At 35.5% G+C, this 25,450-nt stretch overlaps 1 protein-coding gene across 6 annotated transcripts in view; it reads right to left on the reverse strand.

Moving 5' to 3' along the window:
* DENND4C (DENN domain containing 4C) overlaps positions 1-25,450 on the reverse strand; it is a 132,731-nt gene that overhangs the window by 45,919 nt on the left and 61,362 nt on the right. For all 6 annotated transcript variants that reach the window (XM_064381151.1, XM_064381158.1, XM_064381145.1 and 3 more), the window contains 8 exons: positions 24,500-24,566; positions 23,386-23,444; positions 22,363-22,507; positions 17,392-17,567; positions 8,124-8,224; positions 7,798-8,016; positions 1,502-1,647; positions 59-94 (listed from right to left, as the gene is read on the reverse strand). In XM_064381151.1, coding sequence (XP_064237221.1) covers positions 59-94; positions 1,502-1,647; positions 7,798-8,016; positions 8,124-8,224; positions 17,392-17,567; positions 22,363-22,507; positions 23,386-23,444; positions 24,500-24,566 — 949 coding nt within the window. The remainder of the gene's footprint in view (positions 1-58; positions 95-1,501; positions 1,648-7,797; positions 8,017-8,123; positions 8,225-17,391; positions 17,568-22,362; positions 22,508-23,385; positions 23,445-24,499; positions 24,567-25,450) is intronic.

The raw sequence follows: 25,450 nt of genomic DNA on the forward strand, positions 1-25,450 counted from the left end.
GCATACAAACAAAATCTGATTCTGAAATTTCAATCCTTAAAGTGTGAGAAAAACATACCTTTTCTGTTTTCTCTGTACCTTTATCAGGAAACAACTAGAAAATAAGAAAACAGATACTTAATAAAAATGTCCATTATGAATTTAACAGAGATTTTTATCATGTTCTGATTTAGAAAAAAACTACCCCTTTTCAGTATCGGCTGATACGAAACATTGCACAATATATTTTTAAGCTAAATATATACTCTCAGGCTAAAGCATAATTTTTTACTTGTGGTTATTAGGATAGAAAACTATTTTGATGAGCTCTTTTGTAAACCTTAAGACAAAAGATATCCAATCACAAGGTTATCTGGCTTCTCAAAAAAAAATTCATTATTATTAAACTCTCTTATTAGGGATTGACATTAAACTTCTCATATAACTGGAAGATAGTGGAATATTAATTTTGTAAATAAACAAAAATCTTGAATAGTTTTAATTATATCCCTAAATTTTAGATCACACAGATAGGAGAAAATTATTCAAATCTTCTAAGGCATATCATTAGGGGGTTATAAAATTAATGTCATAATATTCTACTTTCTTTGGATATAATCTCAAATGTTATGTAATATATGGTTTCCATAAACAATAATATCTACTTAGCAAAAAAAAGAATTCTATTAAAAGTTAGAAAAAATTATAACCAAGTCATTGCTGTCAAGAATCGATTTTAACTTCCTTAGGATGAGTAGGTAAAGCTTAAAAATTTAACATATTTCCATCCTCCATTAGAACAAAAGAAATACATTAGCAAAAGGATTTGGAAAGACATTAAAACAAAAGAACATAGGACTTCTATTACCCTTAAAACCATTTTTTAATTAAAACAACTAAATCTTAAACTAAATGTTATTCATTTAAATTAAAAAAATATAAACTCACAAGGCTCAAGGAAACGTTCTTAGTACTCAAGTAAATAAAATAAAACGAAAGTGAGATTTAAAGAGAAAATTTACTGGCTGAGCATAGTGGCTCATCCTGTAACCCCAGGGATTTGGGAAGCCAAGGCAGGAAGATTGCTTGAGCCCAGGAGTTTGGGACCAGCCTGGGCAACAGAGTCAGACCTCATCTCAACTAAAATCTAAAAAACTAGCCAGGTGTGGCACATGCCTGTACTCCCAGCTACTCAGAAAGCTGAGGTGGCAGAATTACTTCAGCCCAGAAATTTGACGTTGCAATGAGCTATGATCATGCCACTGCACCCTAGCTTGGTTGACAGAATGAGACGCTGTTTCGAACAATTGATCAATCAATCAAAAAGAAAAAAACTGGCTATATGTGGTAGAAACTTGATACCACAAAAGAAAATGATTCTTAAATTCAGCCCAGAATTGGTAACACATACACATCCCCATACTGTCTTCCTTAGATCACTCTAGACTAACAATAACAATGATAATTATACAGGTAAGGCAAACTGTTTTTTCTAAACACTAATATAAGGACAAACTTTTACCTTTTCTATGCAATCATCAAAAAATGCTAATCCAGTATCTTTATCACTTACAAAACTGCATTCTTCAATGAAACGAATAAAAATCTGTGTTTTGGATAAAAGGGTATAGAATTTTGCATAGGCACGATCTCGACTTTTTAAAAATCCTGAGGAGAACAAAATTATAATTAAATTCAAATTTTAAACTGCAATTCGATGTTATAGTAAACATTAAACTTGTACTTATTTTATATTCTATTTTATAATATAAATAAATATATAATACATAATTATATTATAAAATATATATAATATATAAAAATATATAATATAAATATTTATTTGTACTATATTCTCTTTATATATATATATATCCACATTTAAAGAGAAGCTTCTACAGGTTGAGTATCCCTTATCTGAAATGCTTGGGACCAAAAGTGTTTCAAAATTTTTATTTTTTTTAGGATTTAGAAATATTTGCACGTGCACAATTAGATATCTTGGGGACGAGACCCAAGTAAACAGAAAATTCATTTATGTTTCTCATATATACATATTATACACACAGTCTCAAGGTAATGTTATACAATATTTTCAATGATCTTGTGCATGAAACAAAGTGTGTGTTAACTTCTTACGTGTACTTGAGTGGAATTTTCCACTTGCGGCATCATGTCAGCATTCAGAAATCTTCAGATTTTGGAGCATTCCAGGTTTTGGATTTTCAGATTAGGGAAGCTCAACCTGTGGTAACTACATATATAGCTCCTCTGCCTAATTAAACCATGAAAAATACTTAACTTGTAACCATGTCTTCACTGAAACCTGTATCCCCTATAAGAAACCTCCACCTCTACAACTTTTAAGTAGAAATTTCTCTGATATTCTGCATACTCGAGTCCACAGTCAATTTCCAAAGAGTCAATGTCCTTCCTCTTTAATGCTGTGAGACCATTATTTCTGTACTGTGTTTTTAAAATTTCTGCTCACTAAAGATTCAAGCATCTGGCTATTCCACTGTTTCATCTATTAATTGTAGTCATCTATTGATTTCAGGGACACACCTTCATTCACTGAAGACCAGGGTATTTGATTCAAGGTCTCCTCCTTTCTAATTCCTACCACCATCATTCTTCCACACCCAGAAGCACAAACTATGAAAATACTTTGGATTCTTCATTCCTTGATTTTAGGTTTTCTTTTCTTTTCTTTTCTTTTTTTTTTGAGATGGAGTCTAGCTCTGTCACCCATGATGGAATGCAGTGGCGTGATCTCAGCTCACTGCAACCTTTACCACCCAGGTTCAAGTGATTCTCCTGCCTCAGCCTTCCAAGTAGCTGGGATTACAGGCACCCGCCACCACACCTGACTAATTTTTGTATTTTCCCCATGTTGGCCAGGCTAGTCTTGAATGCCTGACCTCAGGTGATCAGCCCGCCTTGGCCTCCCAAAGTTTTGGGATTACAAATGTGAGCCACTGCACTCAGTCTCTTTTAAGAGATGGGGTCCGCAGTGGCTCACACCTGTAATCCCAGCACTTTGGGAGGCCGAGACGGGTGGATCATGAGGTCAAGAGATCGAGACCATCCTGGTCAACATGGTGAAACCCCGTCTCTACTAAAAATACAAAAAATTAATTGGGTATTGGTGGCGTGTGCCTGTAATCCCAGCTACTCAGGAAGCTGAGGCAGGCGAATTGCCTGAACCCAGGAGGCGGAGGTTGCGGTGAGCCGAGATCGCGTCATCGCACTCCAGCCTGCGTAAGAAGAGCGAAACTCCGTCTCAAAAAAAAAAATAAAAATAAAAAGAGAGAGATGGGGTCTTGCTATGTTGAGAAGGCTGGTCTTGAACTCCTGGCCTCAAGGGATCCTCCCATCTCAGCCTCCCAAAGTGCTGGAATTACAGGCATGAGCCACCATGCCCAGCCCTCATTCCTTGATTTTCAATGATCCTATGCTCCATCCCACCTCAAGCACCAACTTCAACACATAGTCACAGTCTGTTGATTTTTCTTGCTAGCATTCAAAACAGCACTGCCTCCCGAATCTCTCATTTTCACATCACTCCCAGTCCATTACCTCTGCCTATGTGGTCTCCTTACATAAGTATTTCTAAGTGTTTTAGCGTTTTGAAGGGGGGGGTGCACAGAGAGGGAAGGCTCATTGAAATCTCCAGTCTACTGGCCCTTTTACCTCTACCTACATCGTCCCTTCTTCGCTTCTTTCCCTATCCAATGCTGATTCCATGCTATATCCATGATTTCGATTACTTTTTTGTCAGTACTCTCAACTCTTTTGCTCTTTTGTCTTTTTGGTTAAACCAACCTAGCATAACCCAGCTCTGGAGGAATGTACTGCCTGCTTTCTATGGATCTGCATTAGGGTGGCTAAGTACAAGTTAAGGGGGAAAAAAAGTGACAGAACAAGACTTGTCTCAAAAAAAAAAAAAAGAAAAAACCTCCGATCAGATCCTTCCCTTTTTTCTGTTGTTTCACTTTTTTTTTTTTTTTTTTTTGTCTGTCTCCAGGCTGGAGTGCAGTGGCGCTATCTTGGCTCACTGCAGTCTCTGCCTCCTAGGTCCAAACGATTCCCCTGCCTCAGTCTCCTGAGTAGCTGGGATTACAGGTGTGTGCCACCACGCCTGGCTAATTTTTGTATTTTTAGTAGAGACGGAGTTTTACCATGTTGGTCAGGCTAGTGGCAAACTCCTGACCTCATGATCTGCCCACCTCAGCCTCGATTACCGACATTAGTCACAGCGACCAGCTGTTTCACTTCTTAATAAAGGGCATGGCCATTCACTTAACTGTTAAAGGCAAAAGCCTCAAAGGTGCTCTTGATATCTCCCCCTCTACCTTACATTCCACATTCAATCAACAGGTTCTACTCAATCTAATTCCTAAAAAACTCACTCTTCTAATCACACTATCATTAATTAATCTAGGTCACCTAGAGGTGACCCTAGAACCAATGTGTCCACTTCCTAATTAGTAGATCCATGCTTCAATGCCACCAGTGCAATCTCTGTATGGAAGCCAAGGAAATTCTTCTTTTTTTTTTTTTTAACATTTCAAAGAGTAATTTTTTTAAAAAAAAAATGCAAATCTGATTGTATTATCTAATGAAATATCCTTTACAGGCTTCCAATTACTCTTAGAATAAAAACTGAAACCAGCACTAATCCTAAAAGATCCTGTATAACCTGATTAATGCCATCATTTCAAACATGGTTTTCTCTGTAGCCTCTTTCTTTGATGCTATGGTCCTCATTCCCAACCCTTTTAAATACTAATTAGTAGAGAAAAGCTTAAACAAAATTGAAATAAATTATTCTCCACAAGTTATAAAGAAAAGGCTTTCTTTCCGTCTAGTGGATCCAGGTAATGATCAGCAAAGGCTGCTAAACCAATTAAGGCAAAGGCTGATAAGTAAACTATAATGAATGAATGATGATGAAAATACTTTAAACCTATTAGGAACACTAAAAGTAGGACAGCCAGACACGTATGTGCTTCTCAAGATGATAGAATAGGAAGAAGTCAGCACCATGTATTTGGCACTTCTTGCCAAGAGAATTAAACTGAATGTAATCAAGCCAATAGATCTGCACTGTTTAATTCAGTAGCCACTACCTTCATATGGCAATTTAGCACTCGAAATGTAACTGATCGAAATTAAGACACACTGTAAGTAAAAAATATATGCTAGAATTCAAAGACGTGGGCCACATGCAGTGGCTCTCGCCTGTAATCCCAGCACTTTGGGAGATTAAGGCAGGAGGATCACCTGAGGTCAGGAGTTCAAGACCAGCCTGGCCAACATGGTGAAACCCCACCTCTACTTAAAATACAAAAATTAGCAGGGTATGGTGGTATGCACCCATAATCCCAGCTACTTGAGAGGCTGAGGCGGGAGAATTGCTTAGAGCTCAGGAGGCAGAGGTTGCAGTTAGCCAAGATGGCGCGACTGTGCTCCAGCCTGGGTAACAAGAGCGAAACTCCGTCTCAAAAAAAAAAAAAAAACAAAAAAAAAGATGTTTGTAGGAAAAGAAATGTAAACAATTTCATCAATAATTTTAAAAATCTGATTATATGCTGAAATGCTACTATTTTTCCCCTATTTTTTACTTTTTTATTGTGGCTACTAAAATAATTTTAAATTTTCTGTGTGGCTTATATTTCTACTGAACATTGCAGCTCTTGAACCTACCATAAGTTTAGAGGAAATACAAGTGGTAGAAGAAATGGTAAACAACATAAGGATAAAATAAGCCAAAACCACATATACAAAATTCCTAGTTAATTCCTATGGCTTTTCTAGGCCCAAACTTAAAAGCAGAACACTAAAGGATACCTTACAACACTAATATTCCTTGTTATTTCTTCAAAAAATATTTCTCTTCAAGGAATATTTCTCCTAACTAGCACTCTCATTGTAACCAATACTTTCCTTCACAATACTGCTTATTAAGATGTAGTGAGTATTTATGTTATTTTATTGTCTAATGTCTGTGTCCCCTAGTAGACCAAATGCTGAACTGCTGACAATAAAATCTTAGGCCTTGGAAACTGAGTATCTTTCCAAATTCCTTTAGTGATGTCACTCCTGTACAATCCATACTCTTCATCTGGCATTTAAAACTACCTACAACCTGAGCCCTAATCTTGTATTCAGTCTTTATCTTCCACAGCACCTCTAAAGCTCATCACTCTGGTCAAATTGTACCATTTAATCTTTTTTCCTAAACATGCTGTTATGAGTGAAACGATGTTCCCCTCAAAATTTATATATTTATATATATATATATATATATATATACACATATTTATATAAAAATTTTGAGGGGAGATATATATATATATATATATATTTTTTTTTTTTTAGACGGAGTTTTGCTCTTGTTGCCCAGGCTGGAGTGCAGTGATGTGATCTCGGCTCACTGCAACCTCCACCTCCCAGGTTCAAGCAATTCTCCTGCCTCAGCCTCCTGATTAGCTGGGATTACAGGTGCCCGCCACCATGCCTGCCTAATTTCTGTATTTTTAGTAGAAACGAGGTTTTGCCATGTTGGTCAGGCTGGTCTCGAACTCCTGGCCTCAGGTGATTTGCCTGCCTCGGTCTCCCAAAGTGTTGGGATTATAGGCATGAGCCACCACGCCTAGTCAAAAAAACTTTAATAAGCTCCAGAAAGACTTTATAAATAACAAAGTAGAAATTCTAGCTCAGATTTGACTCTTAATGCCTATGAACTTCCAGAAAGCCTTTCCTGCTCTTCTCCATTTATCTTCATTCCACACATTCTTCCAAGTCATGCTTCCTCCATGAAGTCTTTCAAAATACCCATTTTGAAATACTGGAATATTTGGAAGAATATCCCTTTTCTTTAATTCTTAAAACTTCCAAATTAAAATTGCATAAAATATGTTTTTCTTGAGTATTTGTCCTATTTTTAAAATATTTTAATTATTTTCCATTTAAGATCCCATAGAGCTAAGTTTTATACTTCTTTATATCCCTACATAATAACTAGCCAGGAAGTGGTGACTAAATATTTAAGTCGTAAGTTATCCTAAAGCAGAGAAGATAAAGGACAAAAGGATTATTAGGAAAATACAGAATTTTTTTAAAGTAATCGCTGGGTAAAAACAAAGAAAAGTAAAATAATTTCATATGAATATTGATATAGATGTAAGGTTGCTACTACATATATGACAGTAGCTGAATAACAACAAAAGTCTCTATAAATTTCCTAAAACAAAACATACTAAAACGAATAAATATATGTTATTCCCTGGAACAAAGCTACAGTAGTCCAAAATGTTTAAAATGTGGTGGCCTCACTGCACACACTAATTGTAAAGCCAAGAGTGTACACATCTGGCCTGATGCAGTGGCTCACACTTATAATCCTCACATTTTGGAAAGCCGAGAAAGAAGGATCACTTGAGGCCAGGAGTTCAAGACCAGCCTGGCCAACACAGCAAGACTGCTCTAATTAAAAAAAAAAAAGTATACAAATTAGGGAAATCACCAGTTATGTTCTACTAAGATAACTGACTACATGGTATTGTAAATATAGGCAACATCTCTGACTTTTCATAATTAAGTATCTCTAGTTTCAAATTTCTCAGGAAAAAAGTGGGATAGAAAAATGACAAGAAATTCTAGTCATAGAGCTAGGTTACATAAACATGGAAGTTCATTATATTTTAATATGAATTTTTAATAATTTATACAATAAGTATTTCTTGGCAGCAACAACAAATATAAAATATTTTTCACTTCAACAAAAGGAATTGTACTTTCAATGCTACTCACCCTGTCGGTCAAATAATGAATCAGCAGCTGTGGCTTTATTTGAGGGAGCCTCTGTGATTGGTCTGAGGTATGCTCTATATCCTTTTAAAATAGATGCCATAAAGCGTAAAAATGCCTCTTGAATTTCCATCTCAAGCTGTGTCATCTTCTTTTGCCAGGAGAAATCTGCTTCAATTGGAGTCATGTCAATTGCTGAGCCTTCTTGAGTTTTTCGGTGAACTAACAAAGGAAATAAAAACAGAAAATGGTATTATTATGTTTAAATTTAAGAAGAATTTTCTCCTATACATTCCTTCATCAACAATATTCCTTTTTTCTCACATTACCTGAAGACAGTTGGGGATACAATTTCTTTAAGGTGCTAAGTAGATTTTTGCATGGCTTTTTGGGAAGTTGCTTCCAGTTCATGTTCTTCTTTTCATCTGATCTATTAAATCAGAATAAAATTCATAAAATTTGTTATTCATAATCTGCTTTTACTAAACAAAATTCTTGCGTCAACCTAAAACAAAAAAAATGGAAAAGATGTTTTTACTGAAGTTACAACTGATGAAAACAGTTTGATAAGTGATTTACCAGGAAGTTATCTTTTTATTAAATTGACCTCAGTCAAATTTAGCCATCTCATTCTTACCCTCCAACATATATTTTCAATACTGGAGTTAGGAATACAAAACACTGAAGCCTAACTTCAAAAGTTACATTTTAGAATTGTGATATTTTAAGTGTCAAATTTAGTTGACTTCAGACTTCAAACTACTACTGGTAGGCTTCTAAAATGCTGTGTGCCAAAAGAGAAGAACTGGAATTTAAGTAAGGATTAAAAGTACATGTAGTTCATCCAGCCCTCACAGTTAAAAATAAAATGAGAATACCATTATTCAATATAATCTATGATTATGAAACAATAAAAACCAAAGCCGGACTAGCCTGCCCAACATGGTTAGACCCCGTCTCTACTAAAAATACAAATATTAGCCAGGTGTGGTGGTGTGCGCCTGTAATCTCTGCTACTCAGGAGGCTGAGGCAGGAGAATCACTTGAACCTGGGAGACGGAGGTTGCAGTGAGCTGAGATTGTGCCACCGCACTCCAGCTTGGGCAACAGAGAAAGACTCTGTCAAAAACAAACAAAAATAAACCCAAAGCCATAGAAATGACCATTTTTAAAGCTATTATTAAAAGCTTGTTTCCAGAATTTTATATTCCAAAAATATAAAATATATACATATATATTCCAAGAATTAGCAATACAAAATACAGCAGACACAACTGCCTGAAAAGCCCTCTTCTTAAAAAAATTAGCATAAATATAACACATGTTCTTTAAAATTCATGGCTAAGCTGGCAAGAAAATTGGGGAAAGTTTCAGTGGTCAAATACCCAGCTTTTAACCAAGGCCACATCTGCCCTGAGAATTAACAGACAGCCTTGGATTTTAAAGACTTCTTCAGAAGACAAAAAGTCTCAGTATTACCAAGAAGTATGTTAGAACTAAGACTTCCAAATAAAATGGGTACCCTTGAAAGGCTGACTCAGCTTTGAATCTTTTTTTTTTTTTTTTTGAGACAGAGTCTCACTCTGTCATCCAGGCTCGAATGCAATGGCACGATAGCTCACTGTAACCTCGGCCTTCCAGGTTCAAACGATTCTCCTGCTTCAGACTCCTGAGTAGCTGGAATTACAGGGGTGCGCTACCATGCCCACCTAATTTTTTATTTTAGTAGAGACGAGGTTTTACCATGTTGGCCAGGATGGTCTCAAACTCCTGGCCACATGTGATCCTCCAACCTCAGCCTCCCAAAGTGCTGGGATTATAGGTGTGTGCCCCCGCACCCAGTCAGATGCTTTTTTTAACCCAAAATGCTACAATTCTAAGCCCTTTACCTAAGTCAAAAATTGTTTAGGTTTCTCTAAATGTAGCACGGCATAATGAAAAGGGCAGAGATTCCAGCTTTAGAATCAATCCAGAGCCCTGATTGTACCTTTATATTAGTTGATTAATGAAATTAATAAATTTAATTAATAAAAATTTAATTTTTAACTAATAAAAAATTAAATGATTTTTAATCAGGTTCTATTTTGTATTAGTTTTCTTTAGCACTCAGTGCAGTTCACATGTTTTTTTTTTCCAAGCAAGTCATTGTATTTTGGAACCTTTTTTTGCATATTTTAAATCTTTTATTTTAATTTAAAATATGTCAATTTTTTAAAATTTCAATAGGTTTTGGAGGAACAGGTGGTGTTTGGTTATACAAATAAGTTCTTTAGCGGTGATTTCTGAGATTTAGGTGCATCCATCACCCAAGTAGTATACACTGTACCCCATGTGTAGTCTTTTTTCCTTCAACCCCCTCCTACCCTTTCCCCCCAAGTCCCCAAAGGCCATTGTATGGTTCTTTTTTTCTCTATCTTTTGAGAGGAAGTCTCACTCTGTTACCCAGGCTGTAGTACAGTGGCACGATCTCGGCTCACTGCTATCTCTTCCTCTCAAGTTCAAGCGATTCTCCTGCCTCAGCCTCCCAAGTAACTGGGATTACAGGCACATGCCACCATGCCCAGCTAATCACTGTATCATTCTTATGCCTGCGTCCTAACAGCTTAGCTCCCTCGGCTTGGATTTTGATTGGAGGAGGGATCTCCCCTGAGAATTCATTACTATAAGCCTGCCAACTAATGGGTTATGAGTTTGACTGCATGCTACTGGCATGGTGCAAGAAACTGTAAGTCAAAATAACTAACTTCAAGTGCTCCCTAGCTTAACGCCACCAGAAAGGAAGCAAACATAATATCCTCTCTGTAACGACAAATGTCTTATAAAAGAGCTAACACTTCCTTTGTGCCTGACAGTGTTCAAAGATATATTTTAACATCTCTGAAACTGTCTTAGAAGTGATAGCCTGTCAAGTTTAACTCTGATCAATTTATCTCATTTTATGTAATCACTGTCTTAATATTTTAGTGCTATCTTTTACCACCCCCCAAATTAAATATTATCATTACTGTCTGGATTATCATCCATTTGTAACCTGGCCCTGATGTTTACCATCTCTGTGACTTTGTATAAATCACTTAACTAGTCTGTTACTCAATTTTCTGATCTGCAAAATGAGGGCTGATAATGTACCTAATATACAGAGCTACTGTGAGTAGATGAACTGCATTTCATCTAATCTAAGTGGCCATCAATTGTAAAATTAATTGTTTTTGTACCAATAAGAGTTAGAGGATGTTGCCAATTAAAGTATTTTAAAGTCTACTTTACTGCGTGAAAGAGTAAAATATTAATTTTAAGCTCTAAGTACCCATATTAAAATATTAAGAGAAATCATTAAAGGAACATAAATATGAAATTATATAAACACACACACATAACATTTAGGTAAGTAGATGGGAAAAACCAGAATAATTCATTCAATCTGAAAGAGAAAAAAGTATAACAGCACTGAAAAAGCAGAATGAAAAGGATAAAAAAAGATAGAAACATTCAAATACATAACAATACATGTAAATTAATAGATTCTACAATAAAAAGACAATTGTTAGATTCCATTTTTAATGCCAGTTATATATTATAGACAAAATATCTGAAATTAAAAGGATGGGAAAAGATATACCAAACATAACATAATATATCTAACATATTAATGAGAAGAAAAGAAAAAACTAACAAAAAGAGGTTCAGTGATTTTTTTTTTTAAGTAGCTACAAGATAAAAGTATGAGTTTAATTGCAGAACAATTTTGAACTTGAGTGTCCCTCATAACAGAGCCTTAAGTACATAAAGCGAATGTCCAAATAACTATACAATGTAATTGACAAATCTAACATCACACTGGGAGTTTTAAAACTTTAATATGATCACACAGCTCAAAAACAAAATACATACATACACCATTGTTCCATGTCTGCTCAGTTCCCTCACCCCTATAATACATAATCACTAGTTTCTTGTGCTCATTTTAATGTTTCTTTATCCCAAAACTAGCAGATACAAGTAAACATAATTATTCCCTGCCTTTTCTTTTGTACAAGTAGCAGCACACTGTAATACACAATTACCACCTTGATTTTTTTCATTTAATAATATATCTTTCGTAGCCAGGCAAGGTGGCTCACGCACCTGTAATCCCAGCACTTTGAGAGGCCGATGTGAGAGGATCACTTGAGGCCAGGAGTTTGAGACCAGCCTGACCAACGTGCAAAATCTCATCTCTACAAAAAATACAAAAATTAAGTGGGCATGGTGGTACCCGCCTGTAATCCCAGCCACTAGGGAGGCTGAGGCACGAAAATTGCTGGAGCCTGGAAGGTGAACGTCCCAGTAAGCCAAGATCGTGTCACTGCACTCTGGCCTGGGTGACATAGCAAGTCTGTCTCAAAAACAAACAAAAACAAAATCTCTTTTGTGATTTTTTTTTCCAATACAGAAAACATCCTTACTCATTTTATAGCTTTTATAGTAGTATTCCATCACAGGAACCATTTAACAAGTCTGGGACACCTGGATTTTTCTATTTCTATTCTGAACAAACATAATTTTATATGAAATAAAACTTTACAATAAATTCCTAGAAGTGGAACTGCTGAGGTATATGTTTGTAATTTTGACAAATGTTGTCAAATTTCCTCCACAGAGGTTGTGATCATATATATCCCACTTCTAACTGCAGTGAGTGCATAAAGACTGCCTACTTCCCATCATCCTCAAATAATATGCTATTTAAGCATTTCATTTTGAATTTTTTTTTTTTTTGGCTTATCTGAAAAGTGAAAAAGCAGTATCAACATGTAGAACTAATGTGGCATTTCTCTTATAATGAGTGAGGTGCTTAAGCATTAAATAAGCTTAAGCTTATTTGACTTTCTGTGAAAAGACTTCATAATCTTTGCCTATTTTCTACAGTTATTGGTCTTTTGGCAATTTCTAGCAACTCTTTCACATAGGATATTTACAAAAACTGACCATATACTTTGCTTTAAAGCAAATCTCAACAAGTAGTAACAGAGAATGTTCTGATCACAATTCAACATCCAATTATCACGCTTATGAACTACAAGAGGATCACAAAAGGTATTTATAAAATTCAGTATTTATGATTTAAAAAAATTTTTAATGACAGAAGTAGAAAGTAAATTCCTTAATTTATTATTAAGATACCAAAACTCTAGAGGAGGGATGGGCAAATTTTTACTAAAAGGGTGAGATAGTAAATATTTAGGCTTTGAGGACATTACAGTCTCTGTCACAACTACTCAAACATGCTGTTGTATCATGAAAGCAGCTATGGACCATATGTAAATGAATAAGCATGGCTGTGTTCCAATAAAATTTTATTTAGGCCAGATGTCAATCCCTGTTATATATCAATAATCATACTGTATGATAAACTGCTCAAAGCATCCCCTTTGCAATTAGAAACAAGACAAGATACCAACTATAACTACTTTTATTCAATATTACGCTAGTAATCCTAGCTGAAGAATTAAGACAAAAAATTTAAAAATACATTACAGTAGTATAAGTAGATAAATGTGATATTTATAGGCAGAAAATTGAAGATAATATAGAAATTAAAATAAGAGAATTCAGCCGGGCACGGTGGCTCATACCTGTAATCCTAGCACTTTGGGAGGCCAAGGCGGATGGATCACTTGAGGCCAGGAGTTCAAGACCAGCCTGGCCAACATGGTGAAACTCCGTCTCTACAAAAAAATAAAATAAAATAAACAAGAGAATTCAACTAAGTTGCTAGCTATAACACCACTATATAAAAATCAACATTTCCATCCCCCAGCAACAAGTAAAAAGTGTTATTAAAAATATCATTTTCAGTAGCAATAAAAACTAAAAGGTACTTGGGAATAAGTAAGTGTAACAAAAGATGTGAATTATCTTTCTGGAGAAAACAAAAAGTTTACTAAAAAACTTTAAAAAGATCAATGAAGTGAAATACCACATTCATAGGTCCTATTTCTTGTGCATATTTTCAATGTGTGTCAAAATAGTATCATCTGCCTCCAAACAAATGTATAAATACAATAAAATTCTAACCAAAATCCCAATATAATTTTGTGTGGAGCTTAACAAGATGGTATTAAAATTTATATGGAAAAATGAAGAACCATATATGGTCAAAACAATTTTTTTTTAGACAGAGTTTCGCTTTGTCACCCAGGCTGGAGTGCAGTGGCACAATCTCAGATCACTGCAACCACCGCCTCCCAGGTTCAAGTAATTGTCCTGTTTCAACCTTCCAAGTACCTGAGACTACAGGTCCCCACCACCACACTCAGCTAATGTTTGTATTTTTAGTAGAGATGGTGTTTCACCATATCGGTCTGGCTGGTCTCAAATTCCTGACCTCAGGTGATGCACGAACTCCCAAAGTGCTGGGATTACAGGCATGAGCCACCAGGTCTCACCAGTCAAAACAATGTTTAAAAAGAACAGAGGTGGCCGGGCGCGGTGGCTCAAGCCTGTAATCCCAGCACTTTGGGAGGCTGAGGCGGGTGGATCACGAGGTCAAGAGATCGAGACCATCCTGGTCAACATGGTGAAACCCCGTCTCTACTGAAAATACAAAAAATTAGCTGGGCATGGTGGCGCGTGCCTGTAATCCCAGCTACTCAGGAGGCTGAGGCAGGAGAATTGCCTGAACCCAGGAGGCGGAGGTTGTGGTGAGCCGAGATCGCGCCATTGCACTCCAGCCTGGGTAACAAGATAACAAGAGCGAAACTCCGTCTCAAAAAAAAAAAGAACAGAGGTAAGAGGATTTGCCATGGACATTGCCAAAAAATCTCATACCATGACTTTTTATAACAGTTTTATTAAGATATAAATTCATATACCATACAATTGACCCATTTGACATGTACAATTCAATGGTTTTATTATATTCACAGAATTGTGTAACTACCACTACAATCAATTTTAGAATATTTTCATTACCTCAAAAAGAAATTCCATAGTCACTTAGCTTCCAATACTCCCATCCTCTCCACTCCAAGGCAACCACTAATCAATCTACTTTCTGCCTCTAGAGATTTGCCTGCTTTGGACATTTCATATAAATTGAATCATAATATAAGGTCATTTAACATAATGTTTTCAGGGTTCATTCATGTTGTGGACAACTTAATTTTAAAGTCATTAAGATAGTATAATACTAGCAAGAGGTTGAAACAAATCAAAGGAAAAATTCTTTTTATACATATCTATACAAATACAGAAACTGATATGTCATATCAAGTTTGGCTGAATTAAAGAACTATATGAGAGAAGCAAAACCCCACAACTTTAAAAATAACCATGATATTTCATGGCCTCAGGGCAAAATATTTCATATACAAAAACCAAAAATAATACTCCATAAAGAGAAATTAATAAATTTGACAAATTAAAATAGGCCTTTGTTTATCAAAAGACACCAAAAACAGAATGGAATGACAGGTCACAATGTGGAAGAAACTATTTGGAATGTATGCCACAGACCTAGAATTAATTCCAGATTATATATACAATTTCTACAAATCAAAAGAAGAAGTCTAACAGGAAAACAAGCCAACAAAGGAACATACAATCCACAGGAGAGGAAAACAAAGGAGCACAAAGATATGAAAATGCTCCATTTGCTACTAATTAAGAAAATGTGAACTAAGGCCACAGTGAGATAACATTACCATCAAATTACTAAAAAGTTTAAAAGTAAGTCTGACCACAAATGTTGGCAAGGATATTATGAAACAAAGAGAACTCATCTGCCGAGGACAGAGTAAACTTGGGAGGATAATTTGGTATTAGCTAGTAAGTTGAAAACATTCCCTACCAAGCAACATTAGCACTTCCAGGTAAGTCCTGGCTAATTTTTTATTTTATGTAGATGGAGTCTCACTATGTTTGCCCAGGCTGGTCTTAAACTCCTGGGCTTAAGTGATCCTCCTACCTCAGTCTCCCAAAGTACTGAGATTACAAGCATGAGAAACTACACCTGGGCACATTTCATAACTCTTTAAACACAACTGAGCAGGGTGGGCACAGTGGCTCATACTTGTAATCCCATAACTTTGGGGATGTTCAAGACCAACCTGGCCAACATAGTGAAACCCCGTCTCTACTAAAAATACAAAAATTAGCCGGGCACGGTAGCATGCAACTGTACTTCCAGCTACTCAAGAGGCTGAGGCAGGAGAATCACTTGAACCCAGGAGGTGGAGGTTGCAGTGAGCCAAGATCATGCCACTGCACTCCAGTCTGGGTGACAGAGCAAGACTATGTCTCAAACAAACAAACAAATAAATATATAAATAAAATAGAGCAAATACTTCAAATTTATGTTAAAAAATAATGTTTTGATTATCGGAGGTTTTATAAAAGTTATTCAAAACTGGGCAAAATAAAGACTCTCCATGTTATTATATTCAGAACAGTAAATAAAATAAGGTAAAAAAAAATCTGAGTATTAACTTCATAAATAATTATTTCTAAAAACACCACAATGAATACATTCCTGAAATAATTGTTTTTCAGGGACAGTAGTCTATAAACAACAAAATGTGTGCTACAAAAATCTATTTAATTCAATTGTTATTGTTTCCAATACTTGTTATTACTTCCAAACTGTAAGTAAATCTAAATATACATAGGAGATACTACAGCCATACAGCTTCAAAATACAATGGTAGATCCATGTCAAAATTTTATTTTAAGTTATAGCAAATGTCTTCTTACTTCTTAGGCTATGTTTTTGGTTCACATAAAAATATTTTCCGACCAATTCTACTGCTGGGACTATTTAGGCCTCACCCTAAATTTTTCTCTATTTATTTTCTACCAATCTCAAACAGTAAAGAATAAAAGTGTTCCATAGCCTGGAAGTTGGCACCAACACTAGAAAATTTTTAATACTTACTGCCCTTTCCCACTTTTGGTGGGGAAAGCGGCAACCCTTAAACATCCATCCAGAACTATTTCTTTTATTAATGTGGTTTGCTACTCTCTGAACCCTCAGCTGTACTGCTGCCGTACTTATCACCTCCAGCAAACACAAACTATAACTGATTTTTAATACCAATTTCTATGCAATAAAGAATAGATCCTTATAAAATTCAGATCCTGACAAATAAGCAAATGGTGTACTATCACCCTATACTGTAAGTAAACTTTATCTCCAATGGGTAAACCCACTTCACTTACATATGCATTTTGAATTAAACCTAGTGCCTTTATAAAAGAGATTCCAAGAGCGATAAAGGAAAAAAAAAAACACCTAGAAAGCACATCATCTCTTGAGCTCTGAAAGCAGTGTTTACCCATTACTTTTCAAACTCATAGTCTCTTCTGATAAACATAAATATCTCCTGCTTACATTTAACATTGTTACCCAGACATAAACTATAATAATATTGAATATGATTTTTTCCAAATCACACAGCGTTCCCAGATTCTGATACCTGCCCTGGTTGAGAGCTGCTGTATTTAAGATGAAGATTTAACAACTACCAAAAAAAGCATATTTCTAAGTGCTTTCAAAGAACTGTAACTATATATACTGAAAAATATAAATGTGAGATAATATAAAATAAATCAACTTACACATATAACATGTTCGTATCCAAGTCAATGCAAACAACATCTTGTGGTGGGTCATGAAGATCAAAATACCTTGAGTCAACTCCAACTATAAATGGTAGAGGTGCACTAAGCACTGCAGCCAGTGAAAGAGGACAAAGGGGAATATATGGGCATTGCCATTGAAATGGAAAGATCATCTGGGAAAAAAGTTTTAAAAAATTAACCAAATTTAAAATTTGCAATAGAAATTATATAAGTAACCAATATACTAAAGCGGGACCACTGAAAAACAGTTAAGTCTGTTTTGTTTACCTTAAGCTTCATTCCAAAACTAAATGACTATAAAATACTACTAAGCAACACTATGAACAAATGCAATTAAAATTTTCAAGCCATGGCAATGATCATATAAGTGCAACAGAAATACTAATAGCTCTTTGCACATTAACTTTTCTAATATCTATACAAAGCCCACGTTCCAATTTTATGGAGAGTCAAAATATGATAAAATGACCCAAAATGTCATAAAACAAACTTATGATCTTTAACTCTTACACGTTTCATTCACCTATTAATTCTCAAAATTACCTCAGATCGAAATCCAACTAAAAGCATCGAGGATTTAAAATAAAAATTACTGATTTTTCTGGGAATGCTAATAGCTTATTAAAGATCTCAACAAAAAAATTCCTAACTGTTCAAATAAACATCAGTGATGTTTTGACATCTTAAAAAACAGTCAATAGGCTGGCACAGTGGCTCGCACCTGTAATCTCAATACTTTGGGAGGCCAAGGTGGGCAGATCACTTGAGGTCAGGAATTCAAGACCAGCCTGGCCAACATGGTGAAACCCCGTCTCTACTAAAATTAAAAATTAGCGGGGCCAGGCGCGGTGGCTCACGCCTGTAATCCCAGCACTTTGGGAGGCCGAGGCGGGTGGATCACGAGGTCAAGAGATCGAGACCATCCTGGTCAACATGGTGAAACCCCATCTCTACTAAAAATACAAAAAATTAGCTGGGCATGGTGGCGCGTGCCTGTAATCCCAGCTACTCGGGAGGCTGAGGCAGGAGAATTGCCTGAACCCAGGAGGCGGAGGTTGCGGTGAGCCAAGATCGCGCCATTGCACTCCAGCCTGGGTAACAAGAGTGAAACTCCGTCTCAAAAAATAATAATAATAAAATAAATAAAAAATAAAATAAAAATTAGCTCGGTGTGGTGGCGCACGCCTGTAATCCCGAGAGGCTGAGGCAGGAGAATAGCTTGAACCCAGACGGCGGAGGTTGCAGTGAGCCAAGTTCATGCCACTGCACTCCAGCCTGGGTGACAGAACAAGATTCTGTCTCCAGAAAAAAAAAAAGAATACAGCCAATATAAAACATTCCGCTATTCAGACATGATGAGACAGAAAAAGAAGAAAAAGAAGAGAAAAATAAAATTCCTCAAGAATCTTGTCTTCCTTTACAAAACTTTAATTGCATCATTTTTGCTTTTTTTAAAAAAAAAAAAAAGATAAGTTTTTGATATTTTTAAAAAAAGAATAAAAAATGTTAAGGCCAAATGCAGTGACTCCCAATACTCTGGGAGGCTGAAGCAGGAGGACTGCTTGAGGCCAGGAGTTCAAGACCAGCCTGAACAACAGAGTGAGACTCTCATCTCCATAAAAAAAAAAAAAAAAGAACAAATTTAAGAAAAAAAAAATTTTTAATAATTACCTAGTTACTAAAATTTTACTGGTAATATTTTTCTTCCACTATAAAAATCCTTGTTATCTTTCAAGGTCTAGTTCAATTCTCACCCTTATCCATCATTACTCACCCCAAAGAAATGCCTATAACACTTACTACCTCTGCCAGCTATTGCAGAGGGTTATTCAGGATTGGAATTTTGTCTTCAAACATTTATTTACTTAATATTTGGGCCCTTGCTATGTACCAATCACTGTTCTACATAACGGGAGCTTAACAATAAATGAAACAGATCACTGTCTTCATGAGATTTACAGTTTAGGATAAGAGTTTAGGATACAGCAACTTTTTCTGTAAAAATCAGTAAATATTTTAGGCCCTGTGAGCCATATTGTCTCTGTCTCAACTATTTAACTCTTCCGTCATGCATGAAAGCAGTCATAGGCAAGATATGAATAAATGGCCTATGTTCCAATAAAACCTTATAGAAATCAGTGGAAGGCAGGATTTGGCAGGCAGGATCCAGCCATCATTTGCAAACACCTTGTCTAGCAGGAAGAGAGAGAAAAAAAGAAAAGCATAATAAATAAAATATTATACTATAGGCTGAGCAGAGCATCCCTAATTTAAAATCCAAGATCCAAAGTGCTCCAAAACCCAAAACTTTTTGAGTACAAACATGATGCTAAAAAGAAATTGCTCATAGAAGCATTTAGGACTTGGGATTCTCAGATTAGGGATGTTCAACCAGTGTGTATTATGCAAATATGCCAAAATCCAAAAAAAAAAAAAAAAAAAAAATCCTAAATCCAAAGCACTTTTTTCCAAGCATTTTGCATAAAGGATATTCAATCTATATGTCAGGAAGTGATATGTGCTATGAAAAAAAAAAGAAAGCAAGAAAAGGAAAGCCAAGTGAAGGACATTAGAGTTCAGAGCAGGACAGAGGAAAAGCAGGTTGTATGAGAACAAACAGGACAGGCCTCATTACTAAAGTGACAACAGAGCTAAAACCTGAAGAAGGTGAGAGATTTAGCCAAGGGGATATATAGGAGAAGAGTGCTTCAATGAAAAGGAACAGCTAAGGCAAAGGCCTTAAACTATGGGGAATGCCTAATGCTCCCAGGATGGTAAGGCCAGAATGCTGGTGAAGAGTGAGCAAGAGGAAGAGTAGTGGAAAATGAGATCAGATTGCTGAGGGGCAGAGCCACTCACAAAGGACCTTGCAAGGACTTCAGATTTCCTTGAGTGACAATTATCTTCTATTCAACAAAAGGTATCTAAGAAACCTTAGAAAAAAAGCTATGTGTTAGCAAAATATGATATCCTTCTCTTCACGTTTGCCTTTTGCAACACTATAGGGTCACTTTTTATAATGTTCTCGTACGTTTCATCAATCTTTGCTATGGGTCTCCACTAATTTAATTCTTTGATATTTAAATCATTCTTCTTTTGAAGTATTTGTTTTGTCACCACTCTTTTCAATGTTCTCTTCTTCAAATGGTAACTAGCATAACTACCAATCATGACTTATAAATGATTTTGCATGCAATTCAGACAGCTCTCCAACATCAGTTACATAAACCTAATACACTCTGGAATTTTTCATAAGAGTACCAATTCCATGTAGCACTTTTTTCAGCTGTTCTTGCACCATATTACTGAAATCCATCAAGAGACTAGGGCACTATGATTCTGACAAAGGGGCTTGAATAAACACTAATGCTTTATTGAGTAAGAAATATTTGGGTGGGAACGTCCTTTTTTTTTTTTTTAGACAGAGTCTTCAGCTCACTGCAACCTCCACCTCCCAGGTTCAAGTGATTCTCTTGCCTCAGCCTCCCGAGTAGCTGGGACAACAGGTGCCCACCACCATGCCCAGCTAATTTTTTATTTTTAGTAGAGACGAGGTTTCACCATGTTGGCCAGGATGGTCTCAATCTCTTGACCTCATGATCCACCCGCCTCAGCCTCCCAAAGTGCTGGGAATACAGGCATGAGCCATCACCCCCAGCCTGGGTGTGAACTTTCTAAAATGTGTTCATTAACAAATATTTTCATATTCTAACAACTTTTGCTTTCACGCACAACTGTGATGACTTGGAAAAGTAACACTTAATGAGGATCCTCCTATAAGCTGTCTCTTATGGTTATTATTGTTTTCAGTACTAACAGCATTTCTCCAACCAGATTGAGATCTTGGAGACATACCCCATTTGTTGTTTTAATAAGTATTTATTAAGGGCCTACTCTGTGCTAAGCAACTATAACAAGTGGTGAGAATACAGGAGTAAACAAGAGATCAGGTCCTTACTCCTAAGAGACTTACATTCTGAAAATGGGGACGGGAAGAGAGCAGAGTCAACTATTTTAAATTAAACAACTAATGTGTGATAGGGTTGGAGAAGTGGAACATTTAAAGTTCTATACAATGGCCTATAATGCCCTATATATTCGGACTTCATTCTTTTTTTTTTTGAGACGGAGTTTCACTCTTGTTGCCTGGGCTGGAGTGCAATGGCACGATCTCAGCTTGATTCTCTTGCCTCATGTCTCCCAAGTAGCTGAGATTGCAGGCATGTGCCACCACACCCAGCTAATTTTGTATTTTTAGTAGAGATGGGGTTTCTCCATCTTGGTCAGGCTGGTCTCAAACTCCCAACCTCAGGTGATCTGCCTGCCTAGGCCTCCCAAAGTGCTAGGATTACAGGCATGAGCCACCATGTCCAGCAATCAGACTTCATTCTAAGTGCAATGGGAAGCCAAAGGGTTTTAAGCAGGGAACAACTTCAATTTTTAACAATTTAACAATTTAATTTTTATTTATTATGCTTTACAAAAGAGCTAAGCCTCTGTATATTATCCTATTTCACAATCACTTAGAATTTCGTATATATTACTGATTCACAATTATTAAAAGTTAAAATGGGGAGAAATTAACTATGTAATCATTTGCCTAATTTTAGAACAGCTGAAACTGGTCAGAGCCTCTCAACACAATCAGCTTCATTCTCAGGCTTTATTATATAAGCATATAGTTTTTACTCTGGGAAGAACTCTAAAATATGAACAATTAGAAATTGACATTTTTCCTCAGATAGAAATAACATTTGTTTTCTTTATATTTCCTATTTCTCTTTGCCAGCAGATTATGTTCAACTTTTACTGGGCCAGTAATTTTTCAAAGTTGCTTTTTAAAAATTTGTTGTTGCTTTCAAAGTTGCTGTTTTTGAAGGAAACTTCCCTTTGGAGTAAAAATTACCTGTCAGTAATTTTGTCCTAAAAGGAAAATTCTATACTTACAGCTACAACTGCTTCGGCAACCCCAGTCAAGACTGCTGGCCTAAGAGAATGCAGCAGAATTTTACTCTCAAGTAAAACAAAGAGCAGCAGTGTTGCACAATTCTCAGGACCCAGATTCATTAGCAAAGTGCTGAAGTTGGCTCCACTAGGAAAAAAAAAGAGAAAAAGAGATCATTGTGAACTATTTTGCTAAAACATGTTAAGATTTGCTTATTAAATTATTTCCTAAGTATTAACAGACTGAGAGTCTAGAGTTAATTTCAAGTCTTCACTTATTTATCAATGAAAAGTAGCAAATTTAATAAGATAGTATAACTGGGTCATTTAAACTCATCCTCTAGAAACAAAGGCATTTATCAAAAAAGATTTCCCTGAATAGCCATTTGAGTTGAGCTTAGAAGAATGAAGATAAAGATGGGAGTAAAGGGGTGACAGACAATATATGCAAGGGCCCTGGGGCAAGAATAAACTGTTGTCATAGCCAAAAAGTTGAAATAAATCTATTATGACTAAAGCATAGTAAGGGCAAGGGTGAAAACAGCAACAGATTAGGCTGAAATTGAATTGATACTATTATATTTGCATTTTCAAAAGGACACATTGGCTACAGGGTAGATAAAGAACTGATGAGGAAAAAGGTACCAAATAAGAGCCTGATAGTGAATTAGTCTGGTAAGACATCATGCACACCTTGTGTGATGCAGATGAAAAGAAGTAAATGGATTCAAGATATTTAGAAGGTTAAAATCAGTTCACCTTGAACATTTAGTTATGAAATAGATATGGGAAGGAGAGATGAGAAGAAAAGGGAAGTATCCACTATATGCAATCTTGCAACTCTCTTAACTATTCCCATTTATAAAATAGCCCCACCATCCATCCAGCTATCAAAGTCAGAAACATTAAGGGTATTTGTACCTAGTTTGTAAAATAACAATTAACTTTATTATACTAATCACTAAAATATTTTAAAGCATTCTGCTCCAAGTGAATAAATATATCATTTTAAATAGCAGTAATTACCTTAGTGGTAAAGGTGTAGAAACTGGCTGTGATAATATTAATGCATCATGAACTGACAGCTTAAAAAAAAAAAAAAGATAAAGGTATATTAACCAAACCAAGAGATAAATTTCAAAACTGCTTTTGAAATCTATATATTTAGATCAAAGGTAACACTGAAAACATTAATAGTTTAATATGCAGACACTTTTTGAAACATACTAAGATATAAAATAATAGCAGTATTTACTAAGCAGTATTATATTAGTTCTTTCTCAGAATTTGATTTGACAGAATTTTGATTCACTTAATTGGTTAAGATACAATCATTTAAAATTTATGAAATCATTGCTTTTGAAAACCCTCAAATTCAATTTTGCTCAACAGACTGTAGGCACTTAGCAATTGCTTGGCACATTAATACTTGTGGAACTGAAATAACATTTAAGATCAACAATATCTGACTTAATCCTACCATATATAATGTTAAGAATGTCTTAGAAAAACTTTTAAATGGCTTCCCTCTATCGACCAGTGCTACTCAAAGTATGTTAAGTATGCCAGTATGTTAATTCTTCCAATCCATAAAGATATAGTATATAAATGAAGAGCAAAACATTAAGCAACTTTTATGACAATTTGACCTCTCTCCCATATCCAAGCATGTGATCAGTGGAACTATTACTATAGAGAGGGTATAGACCTGTTCATGTTGCGTATGTCACAAGCTGTATATGCATATGTCACAATCTACGTCCGCTACTTACTGAAAATAAAAAGAAACTGGTCCTTTAGCATAGTACTATTATAGACCTTGTTTAAGTTAACCTCCTCCAACCATTGCTCAAACATGCCCAAACATAATCCTGGGTTTAAAATTAGCTACATAAAGGCCATGCATGGGCCAAAGATGAAAACGTTATGAACCAAGGATTATAATTATTCCAGTTCTGTACACTCAAATCCAGAATCCAGTAAGAAAGGATGACCAGTAAAACTACAAAGCACAGAAAATCCAAGGACTTCACGAATGCATACTGCTCCACTCCAAACCCAAAGGTATACAAAATCTATTCTGCAATGACAGGAGAGAACATATGCAAAGTTCTCCCCAAATATACTCTTTTTTGCTTACCTGGACAAGGATTCTCGGTCTTTGTGGTGAAGGAAAAGGGATGTTTTGCATAAAATGTGAAATGTGCCTAGAAAAAAATTTGAAATAAATATCATAATTACTTTTCTAAAATGCATCACAGGTTTTAACAAATATTAAGTCTCACCATATATCATCCCAGATATGACATGGCCATCTATAATGTATGCAAAGTAAGTAAATTTACTTAGTGTAAATGAATGTATCCATGCCCACTAAACTTCTGAAACACACAATGTATTTCCTGACTCAAAGTCTATATTTATATCTCCTATAATTATCAGATAAATAAAAATAACATAAAAATAGTTTTCATGAAAGAAGTGAATTTCTATAGCCCTGGTTATCAGTGCCAGTATAGGGAGCAACTAACTGTGATATAATGAATTTACACTAAAATTGAATTTAATCCCAGATTTACTACTCTAACTTTGGAAGAACCACCTAACCATTCTATTTCTGCACCTATAAAAATTGCTTCTTAAGTTTCTTCAAAGTTCGAAGCTCTTATTAGAAGCCACAAAAATGCAACATATTAATTCAACAGAAAAAAAAATTGATTACATACATTGTATTTTCACAAGCTATTCATAGAATCTTAATTTTTCAAAAGGTTGCTAAATTATCACTAACATTAAATTTTACTTCAAAAAACTTTAAATTAGTCTGACAGCTGAAAGTTTAACCCAGAACTATAAATCATTAAATTGCCATTTCAAGAGTACAAAATGAAAGTTGCAACCATATTTCAATATCAAAGTGTGATGAGTTTTTGCACAGTACTCTTTTTAAAGCTGATTTTTGGACAGCATTATTTTTAAACCTTCACATAATTACCCCTACCTTGTCCACTAGACTAGTATGTTTCACTGATATTCCTTCTGCTATAATGTAAAAGTTCTGAAATTATAAGAAACATCTATGTTTACACAT

This window comes from Aotus nancymaae, unplaced genomic scaffold (assembly GCF_030222135.1).
Source record: "Aotus nancymaae isolate 86718 unplaced genomic scaffold, 86718_ANA_hifiasm-v0.15.2.pri h1tg000003l, whole genome shotgun sequence".
NCBI lineage: Eukaryota > Metazoa > Chordata > Mammalia > Primates > Aotidae > Aotus > Aotus nancymaae.